The sequence below is a fragment of the Oryctolagus cuniculus genome, chromosome 17, assembly GCF_051225735.1.
Source record: "Oryctolagus cuniculus isolate XC-2025 breed Fujian yellow rabbit chromosome 17, ASM5122573v1, whole genome shotgun sequence".
NCBI lineage: Eukaryota > Metazoa > Chordata > Mammalia > Lagomorpha > Leporidae > Oryctolagus > Oryctolagus cuniculus.
Window position 1 is genome coordinate 48,392,929 of NC_142883.1, and position 12,068 is coordinate 48,404,996.

The 12,068-nt window shown below is 54.9% G+C and overlaps 1 protein-coding gene across 8 annotated transcripts in view; it reads left to right on the plus strand.

The window, feature by feature from the left end:
* Window positions 1–6,116, plus strand: part of RAP1GAP2 (RAP1 GTPase activating protein 2) — a 217,900-nt gene extending 211,784 nt beyond the window's left edge. For all 8 annotated transcript variants that reach the window (XR_016223931.1, XM_051824520.3, XM_051824524.3 and 5 more), the window contains 3 exons: window positions 1,368–1,444; window positions 1,794–1,832; window positions 2,560–6,116. Coding sequence is in view for 7 of the 8 variants with exons in the window: in XM_051824520.3 (XP_051680480.1) it covers window positions 1,368–1,444; window positions 1,794–1,802 (86 nt within the window). In the remaining variant the exon portion in view is untranslated. The remainder of the gene's footprint in view (window positions 1–1,367; window positions 1,445–1,793; window positions 1,833–2,559) is intronic.
* The last annotated feature ends 5,952 nt before the right edge of the window (window positions 6,117–12,068 follow it).

Sequence of the window (12,068 nt, forward strand, 5' to 3'; positions counted from 1 at the left end):
AATGGGTCTGAAGCATCCTGTTTACAAATAATGATAGGATATACAACATTCTTTGTCCTAAATCCCATTTGTCCAGTTGATTTTCACATAAAGCTTTTATTGATATTTGCTTAAGCTTTGTAATCTGTAACCAGCTTAAGGTTTCAGAAGAGGAGTAAGTGCAGTTCCAACATGAATGCCGATTGGTGTCTTTTATGTTCCCAAGTATTTTACTCTTTTATTTTTATTTTTTAAAAATTTATTTGAGAGGCAGAAATAGAGAGAGAGGGAGTGCACTCCCATTGGCTGATTTGCTTCACAAATGCCCACTATGGCCAATGCTGAAGCCAGGAGCCAGGAATTCAATCCAGGTCTCATGTGGGTACAGGACCCAGTTTCGTGAGCCATCACCTGCTGCCCCCAGCGTCTGCATTAGCAGGAAGCTGGAGTCAGGATCCGGGGTGGTTGTGGAGCCCAGGCACTCTGACATGGGCGTCCTAACTGGTGCCTTATGTGCTGCGTCAGACCCTCCCCGCCGCGAGTGCTTTTTGCTTCGCTCACTTGCCAGCGAGCCCCCGCCCCTTCTCCTCCGGGCTGGGGAGTAGTTCTCACCAGCGGAAGACTGCTTACTCAGTGCTTTTGTGCCGTTTACAACGTAGCGGCTGCAGACACAGCACATCTTCCAGTTCCATCCACATTGTTTTCCCTGTTAGTGACTTAGGTCTAGAAGCCAAGCCGTGACGTGTAGCATTTGCTGGCTTCCCATCAGTGCTCCTGTCCTGGCTCCTCTCCAGCTACAGGTGCCCCGAGGAGGAGCTGGGGGTCGGGGAGAGGCGTCGTGCACAGGCACAGACAGCCGCGGACAGTCAAACACAGTGAAGCAGCTGGGGCATCTGGTGATTACGATGCCTGTGTTGCACCGAGGAGGGCCAGGCTCTGGCTCCTGAGCTTCCTGCTAACACAGGCCCTGGAGGCACTGGTGAGGGTTCAAGTTGTCGAGTCAGTGCCATCGCCGTGGGAGACCTGGATTGAGTTCCTGGTTCCCAGCCTCAGCCATGGCCTGTCCCCAGCCACGGTGAGCATTTGAGGAGTGAACCAGCAGATGGGCGCGCTCTCTATCTGCCCCTCAAAGCAAAATGATACAACCAGGGAGTGATGAATTTCAGTATCTGCTACTTCTATGGGATGTAACTTATCCTTAAGCTTATAGGATTTCGAGTTAATAAACGGCCCCTGTCTAACAGTCAGACCCCCACATTTCTGGAAGCGTGAGACATGGCTGTGCTGAATGGGTCTGAGTCGGCTGGAGCACTGCGTGGGGGGAGCGGCCCTTTCTCCCGACCCCCGACAGCTCCCCCATCTTGTCCTGTGCATTCTTCTTTCCTTAGATGCCAAAAGCAGAAACTCCCCGAGATCTAACCTGAAATTCCGCTTTGATAAGCTCAGCCACGCCAGCTCCAGTGCGGTAAGGGTGTGGGGCATGAGGGCAGCACGCCGAGTGGCCTCCTATGGCCCACGTCCCGCTGTGTCCCAGAGCCAGGCTCTGACCCGCGGGCTAGAGGGACAGGGCCCTGGGACAGCAGCAGGGAGAGCTCTGGTCAGGTCCCGGGTGGCGTGTGGGTCCCCAGGTGGCCACCATTGCCTCACATCCCACATTACAGCTGCGGCCTTGGACACAGCCTTGACCTGATCTAAGTCGTGCTCTGTTGGCTCCTGGGCCCCGGATCCCTCCCTGAGCCCACCCGATTGTTGAGAGCTGGAGGGGTTGTGTTGTCTGGCTGCTTAAAGTTCTCTTGTGGATTTTTCTGACACAGGGTCACTGATGTGAAGGAGCAGGCCTTCGCCTGTCCAAGGTGGGTGGAGAGCGTCTCTCAGTGGCAGGAGGAAGGGGCGTGTGTCCTTCAAGGTCAGGGGGCAGTGGCTGTACCCCTGCAGAGGGGTTGGAGAGGTCCCATCAGTGGGGGAGGTGCACACAGTGGCGGCCTTGCTCCTACAGCACAGGGGTGGGGCTGGACGGGGAGGAAGGGACCGACGGGGAGGACCACCCGAGGGGATGTGGGATCTGCTTCCTTCCTGGCAGGGTGGGCTTCTCAGGCGCCCCCTTGCTGCCCCTTCCCTCTGTGTCTCTAGGCTAGGATGTGTCCCGCACCCCAAGAGCCAAGAGAGGCTCCTGCCCGGGGAACGCTGGGAGGGGCAGGCCCGGGGGCCCCTCCTGCTCCTGCCTTCAGATGCAGCGTCTGCGGTTCAGCCTAAGCAGGCATGGGTGCTCTTGTGGCCATTGAAGCCTGGGCTTCTGCAGGTGGAGCCCCAGCCTCCCTCCCTCCTGGGGCTCACAGGGGCACAAGTTAGAGGTAGAACCGAGGGCAGGTACAGTTGAGCCCACCGTAGGCCAGTTTATGCAGAACCCAAGGACACAGTGGACACACTGACCTCGCTGCTGCTCTCATGCTGGCCTCAGGTGCCTCTCTGGCTGCTGAGTCATGTTGAAGCCTGACCTTGGCTGTGTGAACTTGGCCCCCTTGCATTTGGGCCCTTCTTGTCTTTGGTGGTCCTCATCTCCTTCCTCCTTGCCTCCTGCAGGGAAGCCCGGATTGTATCCCAGTGAAGGCTCCGATTCCAGCAGTTTTGGGGGTGCCGTCCACTACCCTGACTGTCACAGGCCTGCTGCCCCACTGGCTACCTGGCCACCAGACCAACCGTCAGTCCCAGTGTCCCCACCCGGCCGCAGCCTTGCCGGTCCCTTCGCCAGCACACCTTGCAAGCTCCTTCCCGTCTCCGGACAAGGCCCCCTAATCCTGACCTCCCGGTGTGATGTCCGTCTGGGTCATTCGTCATCTTGTTCTGTCTGCAGAGGAAAAGAGAAGTGGGCAGAGTGGGGCTGGGGGTCCCAGGGGCTCAGCCAGAGGCCGGGGAGCCCATCTGTGCCAGAGGCGGAGAGCTCGGTGAGGTGGGGAGCAGTGGCCGTCAGCAGACTGGAGTGCCCTGGTGCGGGCCGCTGTCTGCTGGCCCAGGGCGATGCCTCTCTCCATGTGGCAGGCAGGGGCTTTGCCACCGTGGATGCACTTGTGTAAGTGGAGGGGCCGCTCTTCCAGGAGCCAGGATTCAGAGCATCTCAAGGCTGTCCTGCTAACAGGGAGCTCTGTTGCTCATGTATCTCTGGAGTTCTAGAGCATTTGTCTGCCTCAGGGCTAAGGACTTGTTCCTCATGTGCAGGTCAGGCCAGTGTGACCTTGAGCTGGGCTTGGGGGGTGGAAGCTTGGGGGTGGAGCTGAGTGCATCTGGGGCCAGGGGCACACAGGTCCTTGCTTGCGGGGAGAACTTGCAGTCGGGCCTGCTTTCATGCAGCCCCTGGCCATCTCTCCCAGTGGGCAGGTGTTTTCCTCATGAACCGGTGGGAAGCTAGGAGCAAGAGGGAACTCAGGGAAAGCAAAGGAACCAGTGCCAGCGCTGGGGCGTTTGTTGGTTGGAGAGAAGCTCAGGGCCCGAGGGCTGGGCTGGGATCCAGGTCTCCGCTGGCTGGAAGTTCAGGGAAGACACAGTTATTTCAACCTGTGTCTCAGACGCGGCAGGTCTGGTCAGGACTGGGTGGGGGGTGGGAGCGCAGTACCCCTCAGTAGTCTGTGTGCTTAGCGTCGGGGAGGGGGGTGCTGCCAGCTGCCATGCCTGTCCATCCCTACTCCAGCTGTGGGAGTCCTGCCCTCAGGGTGGCCTTTGCGGGGGGTGGGGTGGTGGTTGGGCAGGGTTCTGACCACCAGCTCTGTGGCAGGGCTGCAGCTGGAAGTGCGCTCAGGGTCTCTGGCATGGAGTGGTCCCGGGCTGCTGTGTTGATGCCAGCTGGGCTGCAGCATTAATGGGCAGACGAAGAGGATTCCCAAGCAAGTGCAGGGCTGCACAGGGAGCTGGACCTGTTTCTAAGTTAAAGCATTGAAGTGGGAGACTTTTGGGGGATGGGAAGAAATTGTAATGATTTCCCCATCGCTTTTGCTGTTAGTTCTCACTACAGAGCAAAACTGTGATCCTTCATCCCCAGTCACAGGGAATTCGTGGATACCATTGGCTGCTAGGTGGGGTAAGATTGACTCCAGTTAACAGAGGAGCGGGTTAGCCTTCAGGAAAAGTCAGTGCAGCAGCGCCCCCTGCTGGAGTGAACGAGGTGGCAGCCTCTTGTTGGCCAGGTTCCTGAAGGACAAGGATAGGTCCATCTGCATTTCTTTAAAGCAAGCCAGGGTCCCCGCTCACCTGCCTCCGTGAGTGGCTAGGATTTACAGTTGCTTGGTGCTGCTGCTGTGTTGCTCGTAGTCTGGGGTCCTCTGAGGTTTCCAGGTTGTCCCTGCTCCGTGTCTAGTGTCTAGTCTCAGGTGTGCCCCGAGCAGCACAGCCCTGCCATGTGGCTCTGGTTTGCTATTGGGGTGCTCTGGGTGGGCCCTGGAATGCCCCCCCCCCCAGTCACGGCTTACCACCTCCAGAGAGTCCACCCCATGGGTTCACCTGGGGCCCAGTTCCTAGATGGGGGAGCAGAGCAAGGGTGAGCCCAGTGTCCCCACTGTGCTGAGGCTGCCCCCCCCCCCCCCCCAGTCTCCTGCCATCCGCTTTGATCCACAATGACTGCACTCAGTCTTGGGCTCAAAGATTTGTCCAGGCTCCTGGCCCTGGGAACCAGATTCAGCCAGGGGTTACCCCTGCTGCTGGGCGGGCTGCTTCCTGAGCCTGCCTGACTCCGGGGAGAAACACCCTTGTCAGGCACCTGGGGCAGTGGTGCCTGCAGCCACACACGCAAGAGGGCGTGTCTGTGCTCATGAATGGACGACAGTGTTTCTCAAAAAAACTCCTGTGGTTCTGCTCTGTGGGCGTCAGCACTATGCCTGGGGCTTCCAGCCCGTCCAGCATCTCATCCAACCGTCATCACCCAGATGAGAGGCTTCAGTCCCACGGAGGGGAAGCAACCACAACCCAGGGTCCTCCCTGCGTGCCACCTCCACCGTTTCCTGGAGCCCCTGGTTTTGGGGCAGCTGGTGGAGCTGGGAGGCTGCTGTGGGCTCCGTGTCTGCTCTCTTGTTCCGGGAAGGATATCGTGTTGGATTTTCCAGGGAGGGCCATAGCAAACAGCAAGCATTGCGTGTGACTGGGAGTGCTCCATGTGCAAGGGCGCACTAGCCAGCCCTTGGCATCGCCCTTTCTCAGTTAAGAAGGCAAGTGGTGAAAGAACACTCGTCCCTCCTCCCTGACTCTTACATGAAGGCGGTTCATGACCTGGGTTAGCAGCCTCTCTCCCTGCTGCCCTGGGAGCTGCCGACCCAGACACTACCTTTCTCCTTCATTTCTAAGTCAACAGAAAGCAGGTGGCCAGCAGGGCCAGCTTGAGACCTACACCACCACCCCCCCACCCCCCGCCAAAAAATAACCCTCCCTCAGCTGCCAGCTGCCACTATCAAAGGTTGAGCCACCCTTTGTAAAGTTGGCCAGGTTGTCCCTGCAGCCGGCTAGGGGGTGGCGAGAGTGTCCTACCACGCCCGGGACCTGTTTTGCCACCAGCCCTTGCTCACTCTGATCCCGTGTTCCCCTCCTCTCAGCCAGGCCCTGGGCCCCTTTGGGAGGAAGGCAACAAACCCCTGTTAGGGCCATGGTGAGGGCAAAGGGCAGCAGAGGCTGCCCTGGGGGAGTCTGCCTGGGGGGAGGCTGCGGGGCCCACGGGCTCTGTCCTGTGCCTTACCAGCCCTGGGAGAGGGTGTTTGCCTGGAAGACTGGACACCAACTGCCATTGTCTTTGTGTTTGTGACATTTCTGCTCGGAATGGGGATCCCCCTTCCTGCTCCCCAGCATGCGTGCCGACTGCCCCAGGTCCCGGGCAGCGGCGATGCCCAAGTGTGGAGCGATGCCTCCATGTGAGAGAGCCCGAGACCCACAGCTTGGAAGTGATGACCCCTGTGACTTTCCTCTCTTTCCTCTTAGCGAGGAGGTGATCTGTAGACCCCGACTGCCTATGTAATGTAAATAGTGTACATTTAATTTATTGCTATGGTAGCACATTGTATTTGTTAATGTATAAAACAAATTCTAAAAGGTTGACAAATGTATATTTTGTTGCTTAAATGTGTCTTTGCAGAAATTGACAATAAATAACATATTTTGTGTCCTCAGCGTTGAAACTTCTTTGCAAGGGGCCGGCTGGGTTGGGTGGAGATTGCATGTTACCTGGCTTGTAGTTGTGTTACTTTGGCTTGAAAAGTGTTGAATTTTTTTTTTAATGAGTCATTGATGTTTAAACAAACTAATCACAATAGTAAAAAAGCCCTAAACATTTCACATAAAATCTCCATTTTCTGCTTCTCTTCAAAAATCAGATGCTAAACCTATTTGGGCATGAATTGATCAAAGTTCCCTGGAGTCACTGAAGTTTCCACAGTGCCCTGCTCTTCGCACCTGGAGTGTTTCACGCACTGGTGCTGTGTGCTTGGCCTCTGTAGGCATGAGGCTGGGCCCCCTGCTGTTCGCTGATTTGTTTCCACCCTGCACTGGCTCTCTCAGTTCCTGGTTCATTCTTCAAGGATTCTTCGTGAACCTACGCGCCCTCTTCCTGTCCTCCTTTGACTCCCAAATGACCGTGTTCTTATGTATGCTTTTCTTTGCACTGCTTGGATTCAGATTTAGAAGTAACCCTGGGGGCCAGCCCTGTGGCGCAGTAGGTTAGTCCTCCCTCTGCAGTGCCTATATGTGTGCCGGCTCTAGTTCGGGCTGCTCCTCTTCCGATCCAGCTCTCTGCCAATAGCCTGGGAAAGTGGTGGAGGATGGCCCAAGTGCTTGAGCCCCTGCACCCGCAAGGGAAAACCCGAGAAGGAGCCTGGCTTTGGATCAGTCCAGCTCTAGCTGCTGTGGCTGTTTGGGGAGTGAACCAGTGGATGGAAAACCTTTGTCTCTCCCTCTCACTATCTGTAACTCTACCTATCAAATAAATAAGTAAAATCTTAAAAAAAAAAAAAAAAGGAAAGTAACCGTATATATTTATTTTTCTTGAGAAATTCGAAGGCGGGGACAGCACTGTGGCACTGCGAGTTAAGCCGCTGCCTGCGATGCTAGTGTCCCATATGAGAGCCAGTTTTCTGGTCCTGGCTGCTCCTCTTCCAGTCCAGCTCCCTGCTAATGCGCCTGGGAAAGCAGTGGAAGATGGCCAAGTGCTTGGATGGAGTCTCAGGCTCCTGGCTGTGGCCTGACTTAGCCCTGGCTGTTGCAGCCATTTGGGGAGTGAACCAATGGATGGATGGAAGATTTCTCTGTCTTTCCTCTCTCTGTAATTTTGCCTTTCAATAAATAAATAAAGTAAATCTTTTAAAAACTTTTTTGAAAGCAAGGAACAAGTGTTGAAGTACCTGCTGGAACTTGCTTTTGTGATCTTGGGCAAATTACTTCCCATGATTTGAATCTTTCAAATGTATAGCTGGGGAAACAACCCACCTGCAAAGCCTGGGGATAAAAATGAATTCATCACTGGGAAAAAGCTTTGTAAAGGCGGCGGGTGCTGTTGAAGCAGCAGAGGCTAGGTAACGATGACAGCATCCTTGGGGCAGCTGACAGCTCCTGAAAGCTGTGCACAGTGTTTGGCGTGTGTACTCAGTTTTGCTGTAACAAGATCTACCAGTTCCTGAAAGCACAGCACCACGTGAGGAGGCTTGCAGCCACGGGGCTCACAGAGAACTGGAGGGCACAACCCTACCCTTGGGAACTTTGTCAGTAACACGTTAAAAGACAGGAACTTCCTAGCACAGTAATTGTCAGTGATTTGAGCAGCCTCCGTTCAGCTGAGACTTAGGCCTGTTTGTCTTAAACTTCATACTCAACCCAAAGCCCTCCGCACCAGCTGCCCCAGTGTCCGGCATCTCCGCTGGGGAGGTGACTAACACAAGCGGCTCCTCTGGACTGTCTTTCTTCTGGGTCTCACCCTTGGCCTGTCCCTGGGGGCCTTCTCCCCTGCTGTACCAAAAAATCCTGCAGAGCCCAATTGAGAATCCCTGTGACCTTACCATCCAATCACGTGCCCTCCCCCTACCCTTGAAGCCTAGTGATTTTCCATGGAGGATTTCTCATCCTGCTCCATCAGGTGTGCACCCCCACTGCGCCTCTGTCGCCCGTTATTAGGGTATGCTCGGGCTCAGTGGGAGAGGATGGGGCCTGCTGGGGCTGCTGGGGACTGGGCGGTGCCTGCCCCCCACCTACCAGCACTGTTACGATCACAAATGTGGAAGGATCAGTGGCCCAGAGAGGCACAGGCTCTTGCAGGAACGTGAAGGAGAATTGCTAGGGAGAACAGAACTATCTATAAAACGGGCCGGTGCCGCGGCTTACTAGGCTAATCCTCCCCCTAGCGGCGCCGGCACACTGGGTTCTAGTCCCGGTCGGGGCGCCAGATTCTGTCCCAGTTGCCCCTCTTCCAGGCCAGCTCTCTGCTGTGGCCAGGGAGTGCAGTGGAGGATGGCCCAGGTGCTTGGGCCCTGCACCCCATGGGAGACCAGGAGAAGCACCTGGCTCCTGCCTTTGGATCAGCGCGGTGCACCGGCCGCGGCGGCCATTGGAGGGTGAACCAACGGCAAAAGGAAGACCTTTCTCTCTGTCTCTCTCTCTCACTGTCCACTCTGCCTGTCAAAAAAAAATATATCCATAAAACATGAGGTTTGAACGAAGAGGCTGAAGATGCAAACGGCATGAAAGCAGGGGTGGCCTGTGAGAGGGAACGCGGGGAGGAAAGAGGAAGCCCCTGCTGCAATCGGAAGGAACTCGAGAGAATGGGATCCTGAGACTGGGGATGAGACACACCGAAGGAGCTGGAGCCTCTTCTTTCTCCACATCCAAGACAGTGATCACGTGGGACGTGTGATGTGGGACTGTGGGGACCTGCTGGCATCCTAGGAGCAAACCGCAGTGCCAGGGAGGGCTGGGCCAGCACCCCCCGCTGCAGTGTTCCCTGTTGCTAAAGACGTCACGGGGAAATAATCAAGTAACTACAGTAGATAAACCAGAGAGCGAGCTGAGGACTTGACTGCATCCGGTGGAAATAACTTGAAACAGCCCATAGGCAGTGGAGGATGGCCCAAGTGTTTGGGCCCTGCACCCGCATGGGAGACCAGGAGGAAGCGCCTGGCTCCTGGCTTCAGATCAGCTCAGTGTGCCGGCCATAGCGGCCATTTGGGGGGTGAACAAACGGAATGAAGACCTTTCTCTCTCTCTGTCTAACTCTGCCTGTCCAAAAAAAAAAAAAAAAAAAGAACGAATCTGAACCAACAGCTGCACAGGCAGCCCCGCTGGAGAGCACCTGCAGGCACAGCCTTTGGAGAGGCACAGGGGCTTGGTTAGGGACGTTCGTAGAAAGCTGCCTCCAGTTACGGGATCAGCTGAATTCTGCCAATCCCCTTGCAAGACATCACACTAGAAAATTAAATATAAGCCTAGCAAGGAAGCCTGTGTAGCCTCGTTCTAAAATACAGACTTCTCGGTTTTATAGGAACTTAAAAGGAACCCAAGGAGTCCAGGGAAAACAGGATGAAGTCCAGGGGAAACCCAGCTCTGCCACCTAAAGTGCAGGGACTGATATAATGGAAAAGGAGTCTCGCTATTTTTTTTAAGGTGTATTTATCTATTCTGAAAGTAAGAGTTATAGACACACACACACACAAACACACACACACAGGTCTTCCATCTACTGCTTCATTCCCCAAATGGCCGCAATGACCAAAGCTGAGCCAGGCTGAAGCTGGGAGCCAAGAGCTCCTTCTGGGTCTCCCATGTGGGTGCAGGGGCCCAAGCACTTGGGTCATCGTCTACTGCTTTCCCAGGCGCATTAACAGTGGGACTGGAAGGGCAACAGCTGGGACTTGAACCAGTGCCCATTTGGGATGCAGCATTGCAGGTGGCAGCTTTACCCACTACACCACAGCACCAGCCCTGGATTCTCATGTTTGTAGGGATAGAATTTTCCACCGTGGAAGAGAGTTTCTCCAGACTGGAAAGCATAACACTTTACACAACTGTAACCCATCATAAGGACTCAGCAATGATTCAGTCGTCCCTGATTTTAATTCAGCGACTTGGTCAGGGTAAATTGTCACAGGGCTTTTGTGGGTTTATACCCCCAAGGGGGCATTTATGAAGGGAGTGTCCCCTCGAACAGAAGGGCAGGGAGCAGCTGTGCCACCCGAAGGCCCGCGGCCGTGGTCAGCCCCCTCGCCTGTCTCTGCTGTCTGTCTTGCTCTGTGCTCCTCTCTGTTTCTTTCCTTCCCGCTGGGTTGTGGGCCTTTTCTGACCTTTGCTGGCCTTTTGTTTAGGTTGATTCTCTCCCTGGAGGCCAGCTGGGCTGATCTCAGCACCAGATTTTCCCTCCAGTCTGGGCTGTGAACATCGATCTGGGCCCTTTGGATGTGTCTTCTTTGGCTGGACCTGGGTCCCACATCAGAGTGCCTGAGTGGGATACCCCACCCCGGCTCCTGACTCCAGCTTCCTGCTAACGCACACTCTTGGAGGCAGAAGAGTTCTGGCTTCTGGCTTTGGTCTGGCCCAGCCCCAGCTGTTGTGGGTTTTTGGAGAAAAACAAGCATCAGAGGGGTCGGCGCTGTGGCTCACCTGGTTAATCCTCCGCCTGTGGCGCCAGCATCCCATATGGGCACTGGTTCTAGTCCTGGTTGCTCCTCTTCCAGTCCAGCTCTCTGCTGTGGCCCGGGAGGGCAGTGGAGGATGGCCCAAGTGCTTGGGCCCCTGCACCTGCATGGGAGACCAGGAGGAAGCACCTGGCTTTGGATCGGCATAGCTCTGGCCATAGCGGCTATTTGGGGAGTGAACCAACGGAGGGAAGACCTTTCTCTCTCTCTCTCTCTCACTGTCTCTGTCAAAAAAAAAAAAAAAAAAAAACAAACAAGCATCTGAGAGGACACATGTCCAAACTCTTAGCCGTGGGTACTCCTGGGATAGCAAAATGGATGCAGGGGGTGGAAGGGTGCACGGTTTTCTTTTACTTTTGACAGTATTATATATATATATATATATATATATATATATATATATTTATTTGAGAGGGAGAAAGAGCAAGTGAGAGAGAGGGGAAGAGTTCACATCCACTTATTCACTCCCCAAGTACCTGCAGTGGCCAGCAGTGGGCCAGGAGCCGAGAACGCAATCCTGGTCACCCAGGTGGGTGGCAGGGACCTGATTACTGAGCATTCTCCTGCTGCCTCCCGGGGTGCACGCTAACAAGAAGCTGGAATTGCGCGTGGATCTGGGACTGGAGCCAAGGCACTCTGATACAGGATAGAAGCATCCCAGCCGGCATCTTCACTGCTGTAACAAAGGCCTGCCCCAATGTGTGTTTTTTCCTTTCATCACACGTATTCAAGGACATCATACAAGACACATAAAAAGTAGTAAGTGAAAAGCCAGTCTCCCATTCTGGTGTCCCTGTTCTCTTCTCCAGAGGAGACTTCCACATGTCTTGAGTATCCTTCACAGCAGTCTACACAGAATAGGCAGTCGTGTATACAGGGTCCTTACTTTTAACTCTACACACATGGCATCCTTTGCCTGTGTTTGGAAGCAAGCTGATTAAGAATGTGTTCATATCTGCATTACTGAGGATGGAGTTTTGACACATATGTTCAGGACCTGCAGCCCAGGGCCTGTGCCTTGGGAATGAGAAAGGCCTGCGTTCTGTTTAAAGTTACAGGTTGGGGACAGGTGTTTTTGACCATGTGGTTAAGGCGCTGGTTAGGACGCCTGCATCCTACAACAGAGTGCCTGGGTTTGACTCCCGACCCCTCTGGCTTCAGCCTCCTGCTAATGCAGCTCCCAGAAGGCAGTGGCGATGGCTCTGGGCTCCGGCCACTCACCTGGGAGACCTGGACTGTGATCTTGGCCCTTGGCTTCATCTCTGGCCTGGCCTCAGCTGCTGTGCACATTTGGGGAGCAGATGGGAGTTCGCTCGCTCACTCATTTGCTCTCTCAAATAAGTTTTTTAAAAAGCTGCAAGTTTTGGCCGGCGCCGCGGCTCACTAGGCTAATCCTCCACCTTGCGGCGCCGGCACACCGGGTTCTAGTCCCGATCAGGGCGCCGGATT